Source organism: Pan troglodytes, chromosome 19 (genome assembly GCF_028858775.2).
Source record: "Pan troglodytes isolate AG18354 chromosome 19, NHGRI_mPanTro3-v2.0_pri, whole genome shotgun sequence".
Taxonomy (NCBI): Eukaryota; Metazoa; Chordata; class Mammalia; order Primates; family Hominidae; genus Pan; species Pan troglodytes.
The window spans coordinates 20,374,279-20,398,890 of record NC_072417.2 but is presented as its reverse complement, the minus strand read 5'-3'; the positions used below and the strand labels follow the sequence as shown (position 1 = coordinate 20,398,890).

At 58.5% G+C, this 24,612-nt stretch overlaps 1 protein-coding gene across 8 annotated transcripts; it reads left to right on the top strand.

Moving 5' to 3' along the window:
- The first annotated feature begins 421 nt into the window (after nucleotides 1–421).
- TBKBP1 (TBK1 binding protein 1) lies at nucleotides 422–18,384 on the top strand. Of its 8 annotated transcripts, none has more exons than XM_016931568.3 (10): nucleotides 422–462; nucleotides 2,438–2,696; nucleotides 3,071–3,193; nucleotides 3,450–3,554; nucleotides 4,942–5,122; nucleotides 5,667–5,842; nucleotides 5,983–6,044; nucleotides 14,732–14,850; nucleotides 15,063–15,790; nucleotides 16,839–18,384. In XM_016931568.3, exons 2-10 carry the CDS (start codon nucleotides 2,472–2,474, stop codon nucleotides 16,965–16,967), a joined length of 1,848 nt encoding a protein of 615 aa, XP_016787057.1. In that variant the 5' UTR covers nucleotides 422–462; nucleotides 2,438–2,471; the 3' UTR covers nucleotides 16,968–18,384. The 8 variants fall into 8 exon arrangements, with proteins under 8 accessions (XP_016787057.1, XP_016787059.1, XP_016787055.1 ...); XM_016931570.3 differs by lacking the exon at nucleotides 422–462 and adding an exon at nucleotides 468–553 and having other exon boundaries at nucleotides 5,670–5,842; XM_016931566.3 differs by lacking the exon at nucleotides 422–462 and adding an exon at nucleotides 468–553.
- Nucleotides 18,385–24,612: the final 6,228 nt, after the last annotated feature.

Sequence of the window (24,612 nt, the reverse complement as noted above, 5' to 3'; positions counted from 1 at the left end):
AAAAAAAAAAAAAAAAAAAAAAAAAAAATCCAAATAAATAGCCCCACTTCCTCCCCAAATATACAGCCCATAACTAAACAACCAAAACAACCAAAGCATCAGCCGGGCCCCTGCACTGACCGCAGACGCCCCCAACACACGCCACCACGCCACACTGCGCCGGGAGGCGTCGGGGAGGGGGCGCCAGCGCGGGCCGCTGGCGCCGCAGGGAGCCGGTGGGCTCCGGGCGCGCTGCCAGGAAGGGCCGCACCGTGGGGGCCGCCGCCTCTCGCCACGTGGTGGTGGCAGCGGCGGGGTCCGGGGCGCCTTCCCAGCTGGAGAAACCTGGAGCAGCCGGGGAGGAGGCGGAGGAGGCGGCGGCGGCGGAGGAGGAGCGGGGCGGACGGGAGGGAGGGGGTTGGGGGGAGGGGTGGGGGGTGGGGAGAGACCCGGCGGCGGCGACAGGGCGAGGAGCAGAGCGCGGTACCAGGGGGGTGGGGGCACTGGTGCCCGTTTGGGGAGGGAGCAGGCGGAGGGGGTAAGCTGCGATTACAAGCAGGAACCGGCAGCAGCTGTGAGTCCCCGGCTGGGGCTAGGGCTGGGGGAGGGGAGCGGCGCCCGGGCCGGGCCCCAGGGGTCGCGGGGTAGGCAGGAGGAGGCGGCAGGAGGGCGGCTGGCAGCCGCACGGGATGGCTGGGAGGGAAGGGGTCCGGTGTCGGCCGCCCTCATCCCCTCGCGTCCCCCTCCGCCGCCGTTCCTCAGGCCGCGCCACTCCCGGAGCCCCTTCCCCGGCCCCCAGAGGGTGTCCGGGGGCCCAGGGCTCGGCCGGTTGTGGGGGAGGGGGCTGCGTGGTCTTGGCCCCCGAGAGGGGAGGGGCGACAATTTCTGTCGGCCGAGCGAAAGGGGTTTAAAGGGCGGCTCTTAAAGGGGCCGCAGGAGGGGCCCGGGCAGACAGAGGCACTCACCCCTTCCCCAGCCGCCTTCCATTGCGCTCACCCGGGCGCTGGGCCCAGAGAGGAATGCGGAGGAAGGAGGCATTTGTGGGGCGGCCTCGGGGGCAGAGCCCCGCCAGCGGGGTGGGCGCAGAGGGGCGGGCGGGGGTCTGGGGGGGTGTGGTAAGCGCTGGCGCGCGGAGCTGGGAGGAGGGGATGGCGTGGGAAGGAGAGGGTTAAAGGTGGGGCCGGCCCTACAAACGCGCGCACACACTCCTTACTCAGACCCAGTCACTCGCGTTTCCCTGGCACTTAGATGGGCCTGTGGGTGGCGGAGGGGGGGGGGTGGATTGAATTGGAGCCTGCGCCGGAGCCCTTTGCACCCCAAGCTCCTGCAGCCCGACCTGGGGGCCCCGCTGTCTGAACTCACAGCTCCCTGCCGAGCCCCCTCTCCGGGGTGCACATAACGCTCCAGCGCGCGCACACACCTCGGACAGTCCCCTCGCGTCTCACGTGACACGCGGCCCGAACGTGCCACCCTGCCCACGCGCTCACGCACGCGTGCACACACCAGCCTCCTGGTCGCTGCCCCACTCCGTCCCGACGCCCCTGCGACCCCGAAGGCACTCATTGACTGACACACCTACACTCATTCACAGACGCACACTCCCCCCATACGCCAACCCCAGACACACATTCATAACCAGGCCCGAGAGAAGTACACACGCACCCCCTCACTGCCTACTCCTGCTTTCGGGAGCCTGAGTCATTCCTGCCCCCTCGTAGGGTTCCCCATTTCCCGGTGCGCGGGCACCCTGAGACGGCCTTGGGAATTCGTTCGCGTCCCCTTCCACCTGGGTCCCCTTCCCCAGTTTGCGCCCCGTAACACTCAGCCAAGGACTTCCTGTGGGTCCCAGGTCAGGGGCCAAGGGGTCCTGGACCGCTGCCACAGCCCCGGTGCGCCCGGGGGAGGCGCTTCCTTTTCCTGAACTCTGGGATCCTGCGGGAGGAAGCGGGGAAGTTGGGCGGGGGTGCAGCCGAGGGCGTGCCGACTGTGGAGGGGCCAACCCTCGCGCAGCTCTGGGCCTTCCTTGGGGAGGAGCTGGGGTGCCAGAGGCCTAGGCTGAGGAGCTTGGCGGCGAGGTATTTGGGGAAGTAAGGCCTGGGGTGGAGAAGCGCGGAGGAATGGGCCGGGCCCGGCTGGGAAGGCAGCCCTCTCCCATCCACAGGTCTCCCTGGGTTCTGGCAGGAGCCTGCCCCTGCTGCCGGCCTGGCTTACTTGTCCCTACTTGTCAACACCCTGGCAGCGGGGTCTTCACCTGGTTCCAGCCCCTTTTCCCCAAGGCGGCAGAGAGGATGGGGCTGAGGAGTCTGGGAAGGGGCCATGGGAGTCCCTGCTGAACTCGGGGCAGGAAGTTTCTGGGTTGCATCTTAGCCGGCCCCAGGGAGTGCAGAGCCAGGGAGAGGGGTACCAGGGACAAACCCTAGACAGACGGCCCTGTCCACGGTTACTCCTGCTCTCCTAGGAGGCCCCGTGTGGGCCGCGGCCCGGCCCTCACCATGGAGTCCATGTTCGAGGACGACATCAGCATCCTGACGCAGGAGGCCCTGGGGCCCAGTGAGGTGTGGCTGGACGGTCCCGGAGACCCCTCGCTTGGGGGCGACATGTGCTCCGCCTCCCACTTTGCCCTCATCACTGCTTACGGAGACATCAAGGAACGGCTGGGGGGCCTGGAGAGGGAGAACGCCACCCTCCGACGCCGCCTCAAAGTCTACGAGATCAAGGTCAGAACTTGGAGAGGAGGGCGCCTGATAGAGTGTATGGGATGGGGAGGGGGACTGGGAATCTGGTAGATACCAGGGATCCAAAAGAGGGGTCACCGTGCAGACTCTTGGGAACTTGAGGGTCTCCCATGAGAGACGTGGCTGTTCCGGATGCGAACTGTCTCCTGTTGGCTTCAGAAGGGCTGGATCTGGGATCTAAAACAGATCCGGTGGGTGGGAGATGGCTGCAGACCCATGGGAATTGGGATCCCACTAGCCAAGGAGAAGGAGGGTCAAAGGTCTGAGGCAGGTTGTGGGGTTAGGGGCACAGCCAGGCTGAGGCCTGGGCTGGGCACCCGGGAATCCACTCTCCTGAAGCCCCACCCCACCCGCAGTACCCACTGATCAGTGACTTTGGAGAGGAGCATGGCTTTTCTCTGTATGAAATCAAGGATGGCTCCCTGCTGGAGGTGGAGAAGGTCAGCCTGCAGCAACGGCTCAACCAGTTCCAGCATGAGGTGAGCCTACCAGGCTGGGCGCACCCCCCTGAGCATCTTGCTCCAGTCTGTTTCTGATACCCTTCCCTCCACACCCCCCAGCATCTGGCCTCTGCCCTTTGATTAGAGATGGCCAGGTCCTCCCTAAGCCCAGCTGCAGCTCCTCCTGCCCCTCCATAGGGTGCTGGGAGTGGGGGTGGGGAGGTGCAGGGAGCTCTCCAACTCCAAGTCCAGTGTGGGACTGACTCTGCGGTGGGGCCCTCTGGGCCTCATCCAGTTACAGAAGAACAAGGAGCAGGAAGAACAGCTTGGAGAGATGATCCAGGCCTACGAGAAACTCTGCGTGGAGAAGAGTGACTTGGAGACAGAGCTGAGGGAGATGGTGAGGCCTGGGGAGCCGGGGGTGCTTGAGGATGTGTAGCTGGTTGTGTGTGTGCATGTGTGCATTTAGTTCTGTGTGTGAGGATTCCAGCCTGTGACAGTGCAGTCCCATGTGTCACACATCACTTGTTTATGCCCTGCTTGTGTTCATGTGTATCTGTGAGTGCCCGCCCATTTGCCCTTGTGAGGGAGACTGCATGTGCTATCCATGTTGCGGTGTCTGTGTGCATCCTGGCCATGCAGTGGCCCCGTGGGAACCTCTGTCTCTGTGTGTATGCCTGGCTCTCACGCTGGGGTGACCCTGTGCCTGTGAGCACTGCCCTGGCTCTCACGCTGGGGTGACCCTGTGCCTGTGAGCACTGCCCTTGGGAGGCTGTGAGGGTGAGGGCAGAGGTGACCAGGAGTGTGTGACTGCTAGGATGGGCCTGTGCTTGGGTGTGCTTCCGAGTCAGGGTATGGCTGTGCCGGTGAGCAGGTCAAAATCAAGAGACAGGCCAGGTATGGTGGCTCACGCCTATAATCCCAGCACTTTGGGAGGTTAAGGAGTTTGAGACCAGCCTGGGCAACATAGTGAAACCCCATCTCTACAAAAAATACAAAAAAGAAGTTAGCCAGGTGTGGTGGTGCACACCTGTGGTCCCAGCTACTCAGGAGGCTGAGGTGGGAGGATCGCTTTAGCCCAGGAGATCGAAGCTTTGGTGAGCCAAGATCAAGCCACTGCACTCCAGCCTGGGTGACATAGCCAGACCCTGTCTCCAAAAAAAAAAAATCAGGAGACATGGTCTCAGCCAACCCTAAGCTATGACCTCAGTTAAGTCACTTAGCCTCCATCCCTCCTCTGAAAAGTGGGGCAAATATTAACACCCTCACCAGGTTGTGGTGAGGGTGATGGGGCATTCATGTATAGATGCTTTGCCTTCATAATCATAGATATTTATGTGGCACTTGGGGTGTGCCAGGCACTGTTCTTTTCACCTGGCATACACTAGCTCATTTTAATTCTCAAAACAACCCTAAGAGGTGAGTGTGGGACTGTTATCCCCATTTTATGGATCAGGTGGGTGAAGTCCAGAAGCTCTTGTCATGTGTGCAAATGGAAGTTCTGATGCTCCTGAGGGGGGTTGGCCTCCAAACAGGGGGCTGAGTGTTCTTTTAAGTCTCCCTGTGTGTTAATGACAGAGCAGGGGCATTAACTTGACCTCGCCAGGGGCAACAGCCCGCAACAGCTGCATTGCGGTGGCTGAGAGGAGACTTTGCACTCACAGCCACTTGGAGAGTGGGCTTGGGATGTGTGACCTGGGGCCTCTGCTGTAGTCTGGGGTGATGACTCTCCAGACATGGGGAAGTCCTGGGCCTGTGCAGACCCTCCCCTCTGTCTCTCTCTCCAGAGGGCCCTGGTGGAGACGCACCTGCGTCAGATCTGTGGTTTGGAGCAGCAGCTGCGGCAACAGCAAGGCCTCCGGGATGCAGCCTTCTCCAACCTGAGCCCACCGCCAGCCCCCGCCCCGCCCTGCACTGATTTAGACCTGCACTACCTGGCACTGAGAGGGGGATCTGGCTTGAGTCATGGTGAGATCTCAGTGACCCCGACTTACCTCCTAGTCCCCAACCCCCATTTCAACATTCCTAGACACCTCGCACTTACTTACCATCCCATTTGTAATATAATCTATTTCTCCATAATCATCCCATCCTCCCTTACCTGCTGTCCCCTCACCTCACCCACTGTTACCCTAATTTCTCCCCTTCTAACTCGGGCATTCCTGATCACCTCGTTGCAATTCCTGTGCCTGCCAGCAGAGGGCGCCCCCACCCAGAGTCCCCCCGCCCCGTCTCTGGCTGTGACTAGGAGAGGCCCTTGCAGATGCTCTAGACTTGAGTCTGGCCAGTAAAGCCTTCAAGAGCCCATCTTATTTTTTTCCTGGCCTCCAGGAAAATTAGAAATGCGGCTCAGCCCATCTTTCCTCACTGCCCTTGTCGCAGTCATCCCTCCTTGGCTAGCTGTCCTGGCTTCTCTCTTGGAGTCCCTATGCTGCATCCTCCTGTTTCACTCTGGCTCTGGGAGCTGGAGGAGGCAGCTGAGCTCGCCTGACGTTGTCCTGTCCACCGACAGCAGGCTGGCCGGGCCCCACACCCAGTGTGAGTGACCTGGAGCGGCGGCGGCTAGAAGAGGCTTTGGAGGCCGCGCAGGGAGAGGCCCGGGGGGCTCAGCTCCGGGAGGAGCAGCTCCAGGCCGAGTGCGAGCGGCTGCAGGGGGAGCTGAAGCAGCTGCAGGAGACCCGGGCCCAGGTAAATGCAGGGGCCTGGAACAGCTTCTGGAGGTCCAGGGCTGGGCCTTCCCCACTGTGTGCAGACTGGCCCAGGGAACTGTAGACAAGGGCCCTGGCAGGGGTGAGCTTGGGCTCTGACCTCTTCATCTTCTTCCTTAGGATCTGGCCTCCAACCAGTCGGAGCGAGACATGGCGTGGGTGAAAAGAGTTGGGGATGATCAGTAAGTCACACTGGTAACCCTGGTCCCTCTAGGTTTGCCTTTCGTCCCTCCGTGATATTTGGGAGACCTCCCCTCCCAGCCCTCAGGGGTGTGGTGTCTGGGCTGCTGTTGCTCTGCGTGCATCCTTCATAGGAAGGAGGTGGGGTTCTTTTTTTTTTTTTTTTTTTGAGATGGAGTTTCGCTCTTGTTGCCCAGGCTGGAGTGCAATGGCGTGATCTTGGCTCACCGCAACCTCTGCCTCTCGGGTTCAAGCAATTCTCCTGCCTCAGCCTCCCGAGTAGCTGGGATTACAGGCATGCACCACCATGCCTAGCTAATTTTTTTTTTTTTTGAGACGGAGTCTTGCTCTGTCACCCAGGCTTGAGTGCAGTGGCGCAATCTCGGCTCACTGCAAGCTCCGCGTCCCGGTTCACGCCATTCTCCTGCCTCAGCCTCCTGAGTAGCTAGGACTACAGGCGCCCGCCACTACGCCTGGCTAATTTTTTTTTGTATTTTTAGTAGAGATGGGGTTTCACTGCGTTAGCCAGGATGGTCTCGATCTCCTGACCTTGTGATCTGCCCGCCTCGGCCTCCCAAAGTGCTGGGATTACAGGAGTGAGCCACTGCGCCCAGCCCTTTTTTTTTTTTTTGTATTTTTAGTAGAGATGGGGTTTCTCCATGTTGGTCAGGCTGGTCTCGACTCCCGGGAGGTGGGGTTCTTGAGTGTTTGGGATCTGGGACATTCCCTTTGCTTTCCTCTGGGGCCCAAACCCATCTCTTCTGGAGATGCCAGGGCTAAGTGACACTTACTCGGCTGCTTTGTCGCTGTGTCCAGTGTAACGTCCCCTGCTGAGCTTTTGGGCCTCCGTAGGGCCCCATTTTCTATTCCAGTGACAAGGCCCAGCCAGTTGGGTTCACCCTCCCCTCCCTAGTGAGGAAGAGGGAGGTGGTGTTTCTCGGGATTTGTTGGGCCTTGTCTGCTGATCTCAGGAGAGAGAAGCCTGAGGCTTAGAGACAGGAGAGGTTTCCATGGGTTCACACAGCCGTGGGGTGGGGAGTTAGAATCTGCTCTGCTGGGGTACTCCCTTGGAATCCTACCAAGAAAGGGGCAGCAGAGAGCGGCAAGGGAGCTGTGTTGGTGGGGGGCCCAGTGCTGGGGCCTCCAGAGGGGCACTGGACAGCAAGGGAGGGGTGAGCAGCCACCCGGCAACAGTGGAACCTGGTGCCTTTCACATCCGCACTGAACTCACCCTCTCCCACTTTCTGAGAAATAGAGCTCAAACCTCTTTCCGCCTAAGTCCTCTCCCCTAAGATGAGCTGTGTGGCACAGACTCCCTACTCTAATTGGAGGAGAAGACTGAGGCCCAGAGAGGGGCAGGAACTAACCCTCCACCGCACAGCATACCCAGCTCCGGGGCTCCGGAGGTCTCCTGCCCAGGAGGCTTCTTCCTTATCTGCCTCCCAGCTTCTGGCCAACTGGGGATACCCCTCGCCTACCTCCCCACCTAAGAGTGAGGGCTTGGGTGGAGCTGTGATAGCTGGGGAGGTGGTGAGAACCCAGTTTGTGGGACTGGTGGGTGGGACCCCTCAGCTAGGCCTTTGTGGAGAGGGTCCACCCTAGCTTGTGGCTGGAGCTTGGGGCCCATCGTAGCCCATGTGCCCAGACCTGGAACACACAGACACACACAGACACACACACACACTCACGCTCTCCAATCCTAGCTTGCCCCAGAAGTCATGATGTAGGGCCCTTCATGGGTCACTGAACCCAGTCCCCTCTTACCAGACCAGCAGTGAATCTCCCTGAATTCGTAGAACTCCAAGGGAGAACATTTTGGTGGGGCTGGAGTCTGGCTCTTCAGGTTTTGAATCCCAGGGGCCTTTCTTTACTGACTTGGACTCTACCTCTCTGGATCCAGTTTCCCTCACGGGCTCAGGGGCCAGTCATTGCTGAGAGATGGGAGAGGAAGGTGAGGCGGTGGGTAGAAGCAGAGAAGGGGCAGGGCTCCCAGGGGCCAAGGTTGTATTGTGTGAGTGAAAGGAAGCCCACCCTATAAGGGGCTAGGAGGCCGTATCATCCACGCTGCCCATTCTGGCAAGAGCAGCCCCTTCCCTCTCTCTCTCAAGGCTCCTGCCCTTCTCAGGCCCTTTGGCTGGAGGGAGCTGGCCTCTGCTTGGGGGCTGGCCCCACAGGCTTACTGGAGGCCACCTCCTGGCTCCTCCCCTCCTTCCCTGTGATTAGGCTCTGCCTCCAGCCTCCCAGATCTCTGCATCTGGAGCCAGCCAGGCTCTGCTGCCCAGCCACACGCTTCCTTTCAGGCCGAGCGAGCATCTCTGGACAGCCCTAGTTTGGCGAGCGTTAATTCTCAGAGGAAGTCCTCACTCCCCCGGTAGTTTTATTTTCTTATAAACTCAGCTCCTTTTGGTAATAGGCTGCTTCCCGAGTGCTCCCTCCCCTGTCCTTCCACCCAAGGAAGCCTCAGTCACTTGCTTTCAGCTCCTCTTCCCCCACTAGTGCCCCTCTTCCTTCTGTTTCCACCTGACTTTCCAGGCTGGTGGGAATTTTACAAGTAGGCTTTTCTGGGAGTGGAGTGAGTGTCGAGGCTGGATGACCCAGGTTTGGGGTGTGATTGGGGTGAGGAGGACCAGGATATGAAGGCTGAAGAGGGGTACACACAATTCCTGAGTCCAGCCCACTCTTAGGCGGGAGTCTTCTGTATGGTGAACTCTGTATGTATGTATGCCCACCTGTCTTGGTCTAGACACCTCCGGGGCAGCCGGTTTTATTGCGGGAGTCCTCAAGGTTAACCGTCCCCACCCCCATCTCTATTAATTCCCTTCCCTGGATCCTAGCCCCAGCCCCAGGGTTTCCCAGTTCCTTCCCTCCCAGCCCCTGGCCCACAAGTTCTGGCCATTAACGTTCCCACGAAAACAGACACCCAGACCAGACCGAGGCAGACTACTACCCTCCAGGTCTGACCCCCTGGGAAACCCATGGTTTGGTTTGCCCAGCTCCTGGGGACAGAGCCCAGGGAGACAAATTGCCCCAGAGGAAGAGCCACTGGGGGTCACGCAGAGGCCAAAGGCAGTGATGAGGGAGGCGGTGGGAGCAGAGCCCACCCTGCTCCTGAGGATGCACAGGGAGGTAAAGACCCTGACCCTTGGGGGGTTCCCAGCCCAGGTGGAAGGCGCAGCACCCACAACCCCCTTCTCTCTGGGCCCAGCTCCCCAGCCTGGGGTTCCAGAGTGGGGCCTTTTGGAGGGTATGGCCGTGCTGAGGGGGAGGGGAAATGGGGGGGGGGACTTCTTGAAGGGGATGAGGGCTCCGAAGGGACAGGGGGTCTGTGAGGGGAATAAGGGCCCGGGAAGGGAGGGTGGGCTCATCTGTGTGGGGTCCATCTGGGAGAAGATGGGGACTCAGTATGGGCGATGAGGAAAAAACTATAGGCCTTTCTTTCTTCCCAACGTTGGGGGCTCAGCGCTGCAGCCCGGGCCCTTTTCCGCACCACCTCCCCCCCCACCCCTCTCTCCACCCACAAGCCTCTGCGTGGGCTGCGGTTAGTGGTGGGAAGAAGTGTGAACTCGAGAGAGAGGATGGAAACTCTGCACGGAGGTCAAGGGCAGCGTGGGGTGGGTCAGGACGGAAGTCGGAGACCCCCGCATACCCTGAGCGTAGCCTCATGCCCCAGAACCAGCAGGCCCAGGGCCTCCCCCTTCACGCTTCTCACCCTCCCTACTTCCTTTCTTTCAAGTCTCCTTCGGCCAGGGCATCCGCGCTGCGCTCACAGGAGTTAACCCCTGAGCACTTGTAGCCTCGGGGGCTCCCAGAGGCTAGGTGGGTCTGAGGGATGCGTGGGCTTTCAGCCCCAGTCCTTGGTGCTTTGCCTGCCAGCAGGGTGGGGAGCAGCTCGTGCCAGCGCCCCCTCCCTCGATGGGAAACGCCCATCTTCCCTCCTTAAACCGAAGCCACTAGGCTGCTGTCTCCAAAAAAAGGCTCAAAACAAGTTTCCCCCTTTCTCCACCTGTCTGCTAGGCACTCCCCTGAATTTTTTTTTTTTTTTTTTTTGTCCATGCCAGACATTATGCGAGGTGATTTACCTACAAAATCTCATTTCATTCTCACAAATGTGATGTAGGTATTGTCCCCCTTTTACAGATGAGCAAACTGAGGTGCAGGGAAGTGAAGTAATCTGAGAGTTCAGTAAGAAGTTCAGTGCAGATGCCAAGAGGGTCCTGAGCAGATGGGGTGATGGCACCTCTGCGGTGTGTTTCTGGTTCAGGTTCTTCTTCAGGTAGAAAGCCCTTATATGAGGGGCGACCGTGTGATTTGTTGACCAGACTGGATCACTTTTGAAAGTGAAAGGGGGCACTATTAATAATTATGCTGGGGCAACTAGTGTGAACTGGGACAGTCCTAGGCAAACTGGGATCTCTGGGCACCCCACCTATGTGGGAACCCTGGTTTCCAGGCCTACCCCTGAGCTGCTCCAATCAGCTGCATCTGGGAAGCTTTCTAGACCCGGGATGTCAGCTCTGGTGGATTCGTGGCAGGGGCTGCCATGAAGAGCCAGGCTCTGGGGACCCCACCAGTCATAGCTGGTCGAGGAGAGAGAAGGGGCTCAAGGCACCCGAAAGGAAGTGGTGGAGCACTGGGTTGTTGCAAAGCAACTTCCTCCTCCCCGCCGGCCCGCAACCTCAAGTCCGCTCCACGGCCCGGTGCCTGTGGTCCCCTCCCCGAGGGTCGGGCGGGAAGACTGATGCTGGGTGTGCCTGTGGGTGGTGGAAAGTTTGGTCCCTAAATTATCCCACAGGGGTGAGGTGGCTAGGGCAGCTGGGGGCAGCTTCGAGCAAGGATGGAAGGGCCCTGGAAGGTTGGAGTTCTGTTTTCCTCCCAATTCTGAATCAGACGATGATTCTGACCACATGGACAGCTCTAAACCTAACCCTAATCCTAACCCTTTTACTGCTCCCGTCCCTGACTCTAACCCTATCCCTGATCCTGACCTTCAGCTCTGTCCACAATCTTGGCCACGTGCTACATCAACCCCACTCCTAGTCTGACCCTGGCTCCTTTAATCCTGTCCTCAAGGCAGTCCCCAGCTTTATCGTTTCCAGAAAAGTGTGTGAGATCCGTGAATTATTCGTGGAAAGACTGAATGAAAGGATACGAAGGGTGGAATATTTGCAGCCCAGGGGGCCCTCCTTCCTGCCAGCTCTGCCATTTGCTCTCTGGCTCCTCCGAAGTTGCCAGCTTGGCAGGCTGAGGTGCCAAGAACCTGTGTTTGAATCTGCTGTGTGCCACTGCCACTCTGTGACCTTGAGCCAGCCTCTTAATCGCTCTGATTTTTCACTTCCACATGTGTCTAGCACCTTCCTATCACCCCCAGGGAAGGGGTGGTGATTCTCAGGGCTTCCAGGCCACTGCCAAGGTCCCCAGCCCCCTCCTCCTCTTCGTCTTTCCCTTCTGTTGCTGCCTTGCCTTTCCTCTCCCCTCCTTCCCGCTTCTTTGGGGGACGTTATAGCATGATGGTCAGTAGCCTGGACTTTGGAGTCTAGGGGGCAGAGCTCCCATCCCAGCAACTCCATTGCTAGTAGGCTTTATGATTTTGGTCAAGTAACTTAACCTCTGTAAGCCTCAGTTTTCTCATCTATAAAATGAAGGTAACAGTGGCAATGCCGTAGGGTTGTTGTGGAGATGAATAAAGTTCTCAGCAGAGTGCCTGGCCCCGGGGTGAGCACTCAAACAGATCATCCGATTCTTTTCTCTCTGGGTGCCTCCCAGGTTTTGAAAGACTCAGAACTTTCTCCTGTCATGTAAGCAATAAAGCAGCATCCAAATGCAGCCATCTGCTGCCACTTACCTGACCCATTCTTCCCAAGCAGTCATGATGGTGAAAAAGCGCTCAGGTGTGGGCCAGGAAGCCAGGAAATGGAATGTGTATTTCGGTGCACGTGTGCAACTCTTGGTTGTGTTGTGAAGTTGAGATTTTTTTTTCCACTGAATTGGCAGTGTTTTCAGTGAGTCATTCAGGTCGTTAGCATCTTCAGCGGCCCAGGCCTGTGCATCTTGAGATGGAGAGAGACACCCAATGAAGGGGGAGGTCCCAAAAGGCCATGGGGCATCAGGAGGAGGTCAAGTCAATCACCTTGCCGGGGACTTAGCAGTCTTTGTGAGGGTTGCCTGAAGTTCTGGGTGGACAGAACCCACCTGCCTCAGGCCCCAGGTGGCAGAGCTGGGAGAGGGGCTGGGCATTGTGGGCCAGGGCTTCTTCCTTCCATTTTCAGCCACCCTGTCTGTTTCACTGTGAGAAGGATGCCAGGGGCTGGGTGGTAGAAACTGGGGTAGCTCCTGACAAGGGGAGGGAGGCAAGCAGGGGAGTGACAGGGACCTGGGAACTGAGTGTGGCAGGTGAAATCTCTGAGGCGGGGTGTGAAGACGACGACCTGTATCTGTCACCTGAGATACAGCAGTGAAAGTGGATGGTGAGAGACGCTTTGGCTATGTGGACAGAGGACCACACTCTGTCTGTGCCCTGCCCAGAGCCCTCTCCTTCCCCTGCTGCCAAGGAGATAGCACGATCCTGCCCTCCAAAAACCGCCAGTCTGATGGGGGACACACAGCTCCTGCCCACAGATGTCCTCAGTCTGAAGGGGAAGCCTTCCCTTGGGGAGTCCCCAATTTGACGTGGGACACACTTGGACCTCCCAGTCTGATGGGGGAGATGCCATTTCTTCCCACAGACCCATGAGCTGAGGGTGAGGGGGCACAGGACACATTTAACAAAAACAAGGGCTGAGATGTGATGGGATGGAGGCTGCAGGGTCTCAGCAGCAGCTTCTGGGACTCCTTCCTCTCTGCCTGCCCAGCCCTGCTCACCATCAGATGGGTGGCGAGGACTCCCTCCCTAAGAAGAGGGCTGTCTCCCAGAGACCTGGCCCATTTGCAGTAATTTGGCTTTGGCCCAAGTGGGTTAAAAATAGTCTTGTGGGAGGGGCAGTTTCTGCCCCAGGATTAGTAAGAGACAGCCAGTGAGCGACAGCAGGGAGCCTAGTCATTATCTACCCTCTCCACCTCTCTTTTCCTGCCCTCTGAAGCCCTAACCTCACGACTTCCCCTCCTCTCCTTTAGGGTTAGACTTAGACACACACACACACACACACACACACACACACACACACGCACGCACACACACCCCTACGCTCATTCACGCCTTTCCTCATTCATCAGCCTGGCCTCACACCTGTCTTCACACTCTCCCATCCACATGTCCATCACTATGGGATGGGGACAGGGCCCTCCAGGCTTAAGAACTTGAGCCCCGTTGTCCTGGGACAAGACCTCCCCTGGGAAGAGATCTGTGTGGAGTGACACCTGGTATTTTCTCCCAGCTCCATCTTCCACTAAGTTCCCCGAGTCCCTTCTGGAGCTGGAGGTGGGGAGAGCCAAAGAAACCTAAATCTCTGCCTTCAGGGAGATTCAAGGCTCTGTCCACACTCAGAACAGTGATGAAGGCAGGGCCCAAGGGCATGGCAGAGCTTCCCATGAGGTCAGGGAGGGCTCCTGGGGCCGTGCAGGCCACAGTGGGAGAAAGCAGAGAGCAGTGGAGTGATGACCTTCCATGGTTCTGGGTTGCAAGTGACCTAGAGATAAAGGAAGTGGGTGAGGTTCCTTGCCAAGTCTGTTCCAGCTCCATGAGGGTGGGTGCCCAAGATGCCTGAACAGGAAGCAGGGAGGAAGAAAGGGAAGGAGAAAGAAAAATGGAGGGAGAGGCTCAAATGCATTATCCACTTACTGAACATCTGCTGGGTTCCAGGCCCTGGACAAGGTGGTGGGAATATAAATACAATGACGTAATCCTCACCATCAAGAAACTCCCCATAAAGTTCTAGAACAAGACAGCCTTTGAGAAGTGCCTGGTGTGACTGGCACTCGCTGCAAGTGTGCAGTGTACAGCAGCTGTTCACAAAGATCTCAGTATTAAGGCCCTGGTGGAGTTGTACAGCAAGGAGGTCCTGGGAGGGGCAAAGGTGAAAAGAGCCCAGAGGCAGCTTTGAGGTCGAGCCAGGTGCAGTGGACATGGAATTGGGCTGGCTTGGGGTTAAGTTTATCAGTTAGCACCTCCACCAGCCAGGAAACCATCTTCACTTATGGAACGAGCTATTCTATGCGGCAGGGTCCCCAGCCTTTTCAAAGGTGAGGACTCTTCACGGATCCCACTCCCAGTACACAGATTATAACACTTTTAGTATGCATTGCTTGAGAAAATTCACAGTGACAGAAGCTACTATAAATTCAGTACAGCTTTTTGATGAATCCGTGCTTTAATTCATCATCACAGCTTTTGCACAGATTAGAAAAACATTCACACATACCTGTATGAGCTGTGTTCAGGCCACGGACAGTGCCTGATGCAGGGATTCAGGGAGCCCTTGGAATCTCTGTGCTCCCTGTCCCTGCACTTAGGCTGGGAACCACTGCCCTAGCCCAGGGAATGGGTCTCAGGATGCAGAGGGAGTCTCCCTGGAAGAGGTGGCTTTTGAGCTGGACCTTAAAGGTAGGGAGGATTTCTGCAGTTGGGGTAGGAGGGCCCTGCGGGTGGGAGGGAGCATGGTGGGGCCAGATGCTGGGGTAGAGCCAGTTCTTCCTCCACAGCTGGGACGGTAGACCCACTGCCCTTCTCGTCTTCCCCACTGCCCTCTGACTTCAGGGTGAATTTGGCGCTGGCCTACACCGAGCTGACGGAGGAGCTGGGCCGGCTTCGGGAGTTGAGTTCCCTACAGGGGAGAATCTTGAGGACTCTGTTGCAGGAGCAGGCCCGGAGTGGCGGTGAGATGGGGCAGGGCAGGGGGAGGCAGCCGCGGGACCCGGGAAGGAGCGGGTAGCCATGGCAACCATCTTGGTCATGGGGACCACCCTTTATTTCCTTTCCTGTGGCCTGGAGTTGGTGGGCATGGGTCCGGGCAAGCCCCTGGCGCTCCAGTTCTGAGGTCTTCTCTCTGCACCTTTGTCCCCCCACCCCGTCCCGGTTTCTCTTCCAGGCCAGAGGCACTCGCCGCTGTCACAACGCCACTCCCCGGCCCCCCAGTGCCCCTCCCCCTCCCCGCCTGCCCGAGCGGCTCCCCCGTGCCCCCCGTGCCAGTCCCCCGTCCCCCAGCGCCGCTCTCCCGTGCCCCCGTGCCCCTCGCCGCAGCAGCGCCGCTCTCCGGCCTCACCCTCCTGCCCGTCGCCCGTCCCGCAGCGCCGCTCGCCGGTGCCGCCGCCGTGCCAGTCCCCCAGCCCGCAGCGCCGTTCCCCGGTGCCCCCCAGCTGCCCGGCCCCGCAGCCCCGGCCACCGCCGCCGCCCCCGCCGGGCGAGAGGACGCTGGCCGAGCGCGCCTACGCCAAGCCGCCCAGCCACCACGTGAAGGCCGGCTTCCAGGGCCGCCGCAGCTACTCTGAGCTGGCGGAGGGCGCGGCCTACGCGGGCGCCTCCCCGCCCTGGCTGCAGGCCGAAGCGGCCACTCTCCCCAAGCCCCGGGCCTACGGCAGCGAGCTCTACGGCCCCGGCAGGCCCCTCAGCCCGCGGCGCGCCTTCGAGGGCATCCGGCTGCGCTTCGAGAAGCAGCCGTCGGAGGAGGACGAGTGGGCTGTGCCCACCAGCCCGCCCAGCCCGGAGGTGGGCACCATCCGCTGCGCCTCCTTCTGCGCGGGCTTCCCCATCCCCGAGTCGCCCGCCGCCACCGCCTACGCCCACGCCGAGCACGCGCAGTCCTGGCCGTCCATCAACGTGAGTGGGGCGCCCGCGTTCCGCCCACCCCGGACCGGGCCTTGAGATTGAGACCCCAGCGCCTCACGCTCCATTGAGGGCCTTGCCCCCTTCGGGTGTCAGCGCACAAACTATTCACCCTCCTTGGACCCCGGGCCACAGTCTAGGTCCTTTCACCTCCCTTTCCCGTGGTCTTCTGTCACCAGAAATTGGGGCCTGCCCCATTAAGATTTCGTTCATTTCCTTGGATAAGGATATGGATTTTGGAGTGAGTGACAGTTCTGCCTTTGATTCCAAACTCCACCGCTTAATAGCTGTGGGACCTTGTGCAAGTTACTTATCCTCTCTGATCCTCAATATTCTCATCTGCAAAATGGGGACAATGATTATAGTATCTGACTACCTTACAGGGTTCTTAAGAAGCAGGCAGTGAGCCTAAAGTGGTCAGCACAGTGCCTGGCTCAAGCATCTGCTATTATATTGGCTGTGGTGATGGTGGCTACTGACCCATAGCAGGCCACCAGCCAACACAGGAACAGGACTGTTTATCCAGCTCCCTTCTTCAGGCCTCAGAGCCCTTGCCCTTTTCTGTCTGTCCTGAAAGACAGAAGCCTATCTCAGGGCTCAATCATTTCACTGAAATAATGAGTTCCCTGAATGTCAGAGCCACCCATTGTAACCTGGAAAGACCAAAAGATACTCCAAAGCCAGACAGAAAATTATTTTGGGGTTGTACCTTGTTTAGGATCGTACATTGCTTTGAGTTATCCAGGAGCTGTGTCTTAGTCACTCTGGGGGCATGTCTGGGTCTTGGCTTCTCTCATTACCACAGATGCCCTGGCAAGCTTAGCAGTGACTCTCTCATACCTGCCTCCTGGGGACCCTGTCCCTGGGCAGGGGGGTGGACACTGAGCTGGTGTGGGGGAGGACGGTGCTGAAGAAAGGGTGGCTGGACCCCTCCTGCATGCCACAGCCCTCCCTGCCCTGGGTCCTGGGACAGGGCAGGCTGGGATGTGGGGACCATGGGTGGGGGCTGGGGACCATAAGTGACTTCCTTCTCTCTCGACAGTTGCTGATGGAGACGGTGGGCTCCGACATCCGCAGCTGCCCCCTCTGCCAGCTGGGTTTCCCTGTCGGGTACCCGGATGATGCCCTCATCAAACACATTGACTCCCACCTGGAGAACAGCAAGATCTAGGGCACCAGCCCCACCCACTGGCTGTTTCTCCGTCCTCTCCTATCACCCCCAAACACTCACTTTGAATGCTGCATGAATCTCGTGGGGGGTCCCTGCCCTTGCGACCCCCAGATACCTCCACTTGCTACCGAGTCAACGTGTGTGCCATCTTCCCTGGTCCAGGCACCACTCAGCTCTGGCTCTTCCTGGGAGGTCAGCCGAGGCTCCCCCCATGCTCCTGGTTTCTGCTTAGGAGGTGGGGACTTGGGCTGGGATGGGGACGGCATACCCCTCCCAGGCCTCTCCCTCTGCCTTTCTGTTCTTAAACAGGGTTGGATCCAAGAAGGTGTCCAGTGCTTGGGCCTGGGGTGGGGGGAAGGTGTTAGAGGACTCCAGGAGCTCCTGCACCCCTCCCCAAATGTCCATCTTTCTCAGACGGGGCTCTGTCTGGGGAGCACCCACAGGCTGTCTTTGGGGTCGCTCTGTGCACTGACCCCAGTTCCTCCATCCTGTGGCCAGCCTAGGGCTCATGGCATGGGCCCCCACTGGGGGAGGGAGGCATCTTGTTTCTTGTGGTTCCCTGCAGGCCAGTCCTGTCCTCCTTTCCCTGTTCTGCCCACTCTGGGGAATAGGGAGGGGAGGAGAGGAGAGGAGAGGGAGGATCCTGGAGGACTGGGAAGATCTAGCCTAAAGAGGCTTCTCTGAGGGCCAGGGCCCTACAGCATGCCCCTATGGCCAGGGGACTGTCTGCCAGCCTCCCAGGCCCATGCCCTCCTGGCGCCCCTGGCACTGAGGCACAGATCGTCAAGGCAGATGACCCCTCAACCCTTCTTCCACTGGAGCCCCTGACACCACAGGTGCCCTGGAGCCCTTGTGTGACTCAGCCTCTGTTAGCTGGGTGGGTGTCATCAGCCCCTGCCTCCCAGGCCAGAACCTGAGAACGGGCCCAGGGTGCTGTGGAGATCAACTTCAAAAGAGCTAACCCCTTCCCACACTCCACCCACCCACCTACATTTCCTCTGTGAAATCTACCTCAGAGTTGTACCCTCAGAAGGACGGGTAAGCAGGAGGCCAGGGGGTCCCCAGGGCTGAGGTGGGGAGCCTTCTACGGCGAAAGCCTGCCACCCCACAATGAATCCACCCTGCTCCACTGCGCGCCTCTCCCAGGTCTCAGCTCCGGGTGGGGAGCAGTGGCCGCTACCGACAGCGCATGTCCTGCTCTTATCCAACTCTTCCAGGCCCCACCTCCCTGCACCCCTCCCCTCTATAGAGCAGGGGAGTGAAGGGGTATGTCAGGCGGGGAAGGGGCCAAGGACACATCATTGTACCCTGAGCGTCCCCAGGGAGCGGAAATGGGGAAGGGGGCCTGGAGAGGGGAGGCAGGGGCCCCTGTGCTCTCTGAACAAGTTGAAAGTCCAAATAAAACTTACCTGTTCCATCTGTGCTCAATCTCTGCCCTCTGTGGCTGGGGGCAGGGCGGGGGACGGGTAGAGCCCTTGGTAGCAGGAGGTCTTGGAAAGTGTGTCTCAGGGGACTGTGACCATGGGAGGTAGACACTGGGCCAGTAGGGGATGCATGGGGCACCCACATTCAGAGCGGTTCTGGAGGTGCAGACGTGTAAGTGGTTGCAGATGACTTGTGGCGCGGCAGTCATTAGAACAGATAGATACAAAGCAGTCACCCAGCCCTGAGCAGGCCTCTTGAATTTCCCACCCAGTAGGTCTGGCCAGTCGAGGTTCTAAAGCCTTGGGGTTTATCAGTAACAGTTATGTATTCATCAAATGATTTCTGCTTGTCAGGAACCAGGCTGGGGCCTCAAAGAGGAAGAACATCCGTGTTCCATGTCCTCACGGGTCTAAGAACAGGGGAGGGGCTGGGTTCCAGGCTCAGCAGCTGCCTCGGAAGTCCCACAGCCTGAAAAGTCAGAGCTGGGTCATGAACCCATGACTTCTGCCCCAGCCGGGGCTGTGCCCTGTGTCTGCAAAAAGTGCTTCAGTGACTTGTTCATCAACTGGGTGCCTTTCTCTTCCATGTGGCCATTTTTGGTCAATGGTTCACTTAAAAACAAAAAGGGGACAAAGGCAATTGCTCATTGAAGGTGTCAGGTTCAGCTCTAGACCCACGGCAAATGTGCCTTCCCATTCAGTGCCAAAGTCCAGACCCCCATGGGAAGACTTCCCAGCTGCCCTGGGTTCTCTGTTGCAGTTAACAACTATGCTGCCCTCTCAAAGTTCATCCAAGCTCAGTTGCGCCCGCAGCCAAGTCCTGAGTGCCAGGAGAAGTTTGACCAGCCTTCCCTATGTGACATGGGTTCACAGCCCTGGGAAAGAAGGTTCTGGAACCTTTGGCACATGGGTGCCCGTGTAGTGCCCCCTGCTATTTCTCCACCTCCATGGAGGAAGGCAGCACCCGAGTTTCTGGACCTGGGTGCCATTTGGATCTTTGGAAGCACTTAGGAGATGTGCATGAATGAATAAGGGTGGTTTAGGGACACATGAGGCAAAGAGAAATCCTGCTGTTGAGAAAAGGCACAAAGGATGGCTGGGAATGAGAGCATAGAGGCAGGGGGATGACCCAGGTAACCATTGCTGGTCCTTGAGTATGTCTGAAGGTGGGAGGGAACCCAGGTGTCCTGCAACCTGGACATTCCCCTGTCACCAGGGTGAGGGGGAGTGTGGGGACACAGGGCGCAGGTTCTGGCAGCTTGTCTCCTTGATTTCTAGGGACCTGGGAGACGGCTCAGGTGCAGGGCGGAAAGTTGCTGGGGGCTGGGAGGGAAGGCTGGGTAGGAGAGAAAGCTAGCGTGCCCCAGCTTTTCCTCTAATCCTCCCTCTCACCCCTGCCACCAAAAGGAGAGGACATGGTGTGGGGAGATGGGGAAGGGCTAGGGAGCCCTGCCAGTCCTTCTCTCAAGGGCTGTGATCATGGAAGGACACTTGATATGCATTACTCTGTGGAGACAGGGAGGCAGGGCACTGGGGCTGAGAAAATGCAGAGGCAAAGGGGTCTCTAGGCTCCTGGAAAGGGGAAGAGGGTGGGAAAACTGCGGCAGGAGCAAGGGGGAGGGAGGGAAGACCTCTGTCGAGGCTGGAAAGACACACGTGGGGGACCCACTCACTCTCCCAAAGCCAGACATGCAGGGGTGGGGGAAGACAACTTCACAGGGAACAAGCCACCCTCGGGCGCATCGCCACATGCTGTATTAAAGGCCAGTGTCCCACAGTCTCTCCGGCTATGCCCCCTCTCCCCACAGGGTTTCCCCAGCCAGTGCTACTAGGCCATGGAGACCCCTGCCCCTGGCCTGGGTCCCCATGCAGGCTGTGTCAGGAGATCAGCTGAGTGCAGCAACAGCTCCTTTCAGCAGCTGGTGGTGCATGTACGTGCACATGTGTGCAGGAGAGTGTATGTTGGGAGCATCGGATCCTAACAAGGGGAGGGGTGTGTGGGTGAGTCAGCCGTGTTAATCAGAAACACCTTACCCAGCTGATTAGGACTAATGAAGAATGGAGTGGGTGGGGGGCTCACTCAGTGACGTCTGAGTAGGGAAAGCCGGACAGTTCCCCCAGTCCCATCTCTCCCTCAGCAAGGACAAGAACAGACCAACTTTGGCGGCCACAGGAAGAACAGAGGTCAGATATAAGGATGAACCACAAGGGCCGGGCATCCTAGCTGGGAAGGGGCGGGCGAGGTGTCTGAGGCAGCGGCCAGGTAATGTGGGGAAAATGTGTGAAATCCTCCAGCACCTGCCCCTATTCCTGCACTTCCTCCACTTTCTCTGTTTTGACCCCAGAGACATTCTCAGTGCTCAAGGCTGCGCCCCCTGGTTGCCTTCTAAGAGCCAACCCACATCTGCTGCACCGGAGCCTGGTGAGCATGTGAGCCATGCTGTTCAGGAGCCTCCAGCCGTGCCCTTTACACCGCAGCCCAGGACAGAAGGCTCTGGCTTGAGGCACTTACTGGTTTGTGCATTCACTGTTCATGCAGATGCCATGTAGATGCCATGTGGCTCTGTCATGACCAGGGAGGTCTGGCAGGGCTGAGGGCACAAAGGGGCTGCACAGGGGGAACCTGGGCATCAGCTAGAGGCCCTCTCGCACCTGCCCTTCCTTGGAGCAGAGGCAGATGCCCCTGAGAACCCAGTCTCAGCCCACAGCTTCACCCATCCTGCATGCCAATTCAGCCAAGGGCAGAGTCACCAGGCGCATCTCACAGATGTCCCATTCGGCTATGTGAGTGTGGGCATGGGGGAGGGGGAGGGCTGAGGGGACAGGATGGGTGTCGGCCAGCACCTCAAACACCTCCTAATTTGCATTACCACTGACACCCTTCTTGACCAAGAAAATGGAGCCAGAAATAACAAGGGGGGAGGCGGTTCCCTTGAGGGGGACTTTGAGGTTCCCTTTCCTTGCCTCCAACACTCCCACGGTGCAGGGGACAGGAGGTCAGCCCCACAGCAGGGCCCTGGGCAGGGGAAATGCACCTGCTGTGGCTCATCCCTCTCCAGGTTGGGCAGACACCTCTTTCTAGCTTCCCACTTCCCTCAACCCCAAACACCTGAGCCCTGACCTTTCCCTCTTAGAGCCTTCCCCACTGTCTTTTCCTCTGGGAACCCTCTCCCTGGTGCCCCTCTGGCAGCGGTAATGACCACAGCTCTACCTAACTGGGGAGTTGTCTCTGCCAGTGTTCTCAGTCTGTGTCCTGCCTTCCCCATCAGACTGGGCATTTCCCAGGGCCAAGGTCTGAACCTCCCCTGCCAATCTGGGACCAACTCAGTGGACCATTCTACATGGGAAATAGGCCACACAATAGAGCAGAAGAGCTTGCGATGAGATTCTAATAATGGCATGAGGTAAATCCGGGTCCGGTGTGAGACTGTGGCTGTGTGGTGGGGCAAAGGTATACCCCCGTCCCCGCAACCCCAGGGACTCCCAGCTCTGTTAGAGGCCTCTGAGTGTCAGGCAATGGGATCCTGGAAGAAAAGGATCAGGACCGTGGCAGCGCGACACTTCTATCCCCTGCCCCAGTGACTGCGGCACAGACTCACAGACACATTTGATGCTCAAACTGTGTGGATTGAATTTACTTCTGTCCCAAAGAGGGGAGGGAATGGTGTGACAGTCACGGCTTGGAAGTGGGAAATGATGGGCCATGGAGAGCAGGCCCCCTCTCTGGCCAAGAGGTCCTGGCACCTGGCAGGGCGAGGTGAAGGCAGAGCAGAAGGGCCTGGCAGGGAAACCAGGTCGTGAGAGACAGCGAGAGAGCTGTGAACGCACTGTGGGAAGGAGAGAACAGTGAACTGAGAACTCCCCCACTCCTCCCTCCAGAGATGCTATTTTAGGGGGAGAAAATATATGCAGCGCAGGGGGCAGGGGTGGGGGAGCAGGCTCTCCATGGGGTCAGCTGGGCTACTGCTGCCCTCCTAGGCATCTTCTTTGGCCCTGGGACACCTAAGCACTTCCTTCCTCTCTAGGAAAGTCTTCTTGTTCCCTTGAGTGTGAGGGTGGAAAGAACGAGCCAGGAGATTTGGAGCTGGCCTCTTGGTACCCTGTGAGGGTCCCTGGGGCCTCAGACCTAGGGGGAAGTTTCTATTTCCGTTGCTTCCTTGGAAGGTGGGTGTGGAGGGCAGACTGTGAGGCAGGCACGGAGCCCAGTTCAGCAGGCCTGAGCACTTCTTGCACCCAACTCCACACTTAGGCACTCTGTGCAGATCCTCCCTTAGTGTCAAGCAGGGGGAGTGAAATTTGGTGTTAGAGGAGGCCAGGGCAAAAGGCGCATCCAGGCCAGCCGAGCTTCCACAGGTGGTTGGACCCCTCCCAGTGGGGAGGCCGACCTGCTCCTTGGCCCAAGGAGGCTGGGTGGAGATTGCTATTAGATAGAACCCTTGCTTGGCATGAAGGGAAATTCTTGCACCCCAGTTCAACCCTCTGAAGGGCCCTGACTCATTTTGGGATGAAGGCTCCAATGCCCTGTGGGTTTCTGTGGTGGCTGGGGACAGGGGTGGGCAGGGAGGGTAGGGGATGAACAAAGACTTTTGTTTTCGTTTTTGGAGCTGGGTTGTTTCTCCACCTGATCCAGCTTCACCTGAAGGAGAGCGTTGGCTGGAGTGGGAAGAAGACCCAACTTCCAGCCTGGGAGGTGCTGGGCACTGGCTGCAGTAGAAGGAACCTTCGGTTAAACTTTAGGAAGAACTTCCTGCGGACACATTTCCAAAGAAGAACTGAGGGATCCTGTCCCCTGGATGTTCCCCACAGCAGATCCCTAGAGGGATCTGGGAGCTTGGCCTGGCCTTGGGAACAGAGGCAGAGAGATGAGCAGAGAGACCCACTGTGGGTGGGGAGTGGGTGGCAGAAGGCTCCAGGCAGGAGGGATGAGGGTGGGTCCAGGCGTGAGAACACACATGTCCCCAGGCCACAGCCTACGTTGAGGGATCTGAGGTGGAAGAGTACAGGGAGGAAAGGCTACCTCTCCGCACCTCCTCTCACCTGTCCTGTCTTCCTGCTTTTCTTCTTCTGGCCTTATGGGCCAGGGCAGAGAGGGGGTGGGAAGAAACAGCTCTGGTCCTTCTACCCGTTCCTCCCTTGAGCAAGAGGCCTGCAGGACTTCTTGGTGGGGAGACTGAGATGAAACCTCATTTGGAGCCTCAAAGGTCAATGCAACAGTGGAGCCAAGTCCCCTGGGGTAGAGCAGCTGGAGGCAGCCAATGAGGCGAGAGGCAGGGGGCCATGTCACTTTGAAGGGATGCCCATGCCAGGCCTCCAGCCCAGAGGTGAGAAGGTGGCCAGGCTGACTGAATAATGATCTCGCCCCTCCCCTTTCACGGGGCCCTTGGCCTTGTGGGTGTTGCAGGAGCCGAACTCTCCCTTCCCCCCACAGACAGCAAAAGCACACTGTGGATGGGAGGTGAGGGGGAGGATCAGGAGATGGTGTGAAAGAAATAGTTCACCCCTGCATGGGTGAGGGGGAAGGGAGAGGACAGTGCCCCCTGGTGCTGGCCTCTGTGTGTGCCCAGCACACACACAACTCACATGAGGGATCAGAGAGCCCTATGCCCACCTGGACACTCCACTCCTTCCCAGACTGGCAAATGGTTGTGCCTGAGGACAGAAGCAGTGCAGAGGTGAGACTTCGCACAGGGTCTCAGGACTCCCTGCGTCCTCTGAGCTCAGAGGTGTGTGTCTCTGATCTCAGGTGCTGCCCTAGTCCCCCACAGTGGGCACAGGTGGTTCTCCTTCCCACGGATGGTCAAGCAGTTGCATTGTCACCACACCACCCTCCAGACTCACCCTGTCACATCACCCCAGATACACAAAGCACACGGACCGACCCAGTTCCATGCTCATCCCTTCCCCACCTACCAGGCTTCCAGGGACACCCACGTGCAGGGACACACTCCTCCCAACACACACAGCCAGGATCACAGTGCCACACAGGTGTGTCCCAGGTGCCACAGGAACCGAGGAATAGTGCGCACTAACACATGCATGGAAATCCCACACCCATATGCAGACGCGTACACTCCTGGCTCTGAAGCTGACCTCATTATCCAGTGGTGTGCTGGCAAATGTTTAACAACCAGCTCTCCAATGTAAGCTACCTCAGCACTGAGCACTGGGAAGAGATACTCATAATCGGCTCTTGAGAGCTGGCATGAGCCAGCTCCAGCCCA

Coding starts and splice junctions, on each gene's coding strand:
- TBKBP1 (XM_016931568.3), top strand. CDS start 2,472: ATGGAGTCCATGTTCGAGGACGACATCAGCATCCTGACGCAGGAGGCC. Junction 3,194..3,449: donor TCAACCAGTTCCAGCATGAG/GTGAGCCTACCA, acceptor GGCCTCATCCAG/TTACAGAAGAACAAGGAGCA. Junction 5,123..5,666: donor GGGATCTGGCTTGAGTCATG/GTGAGATCTCAG, acceptor GTCCACCGACAG/CAGGCTGGCCGGGCCCCACA.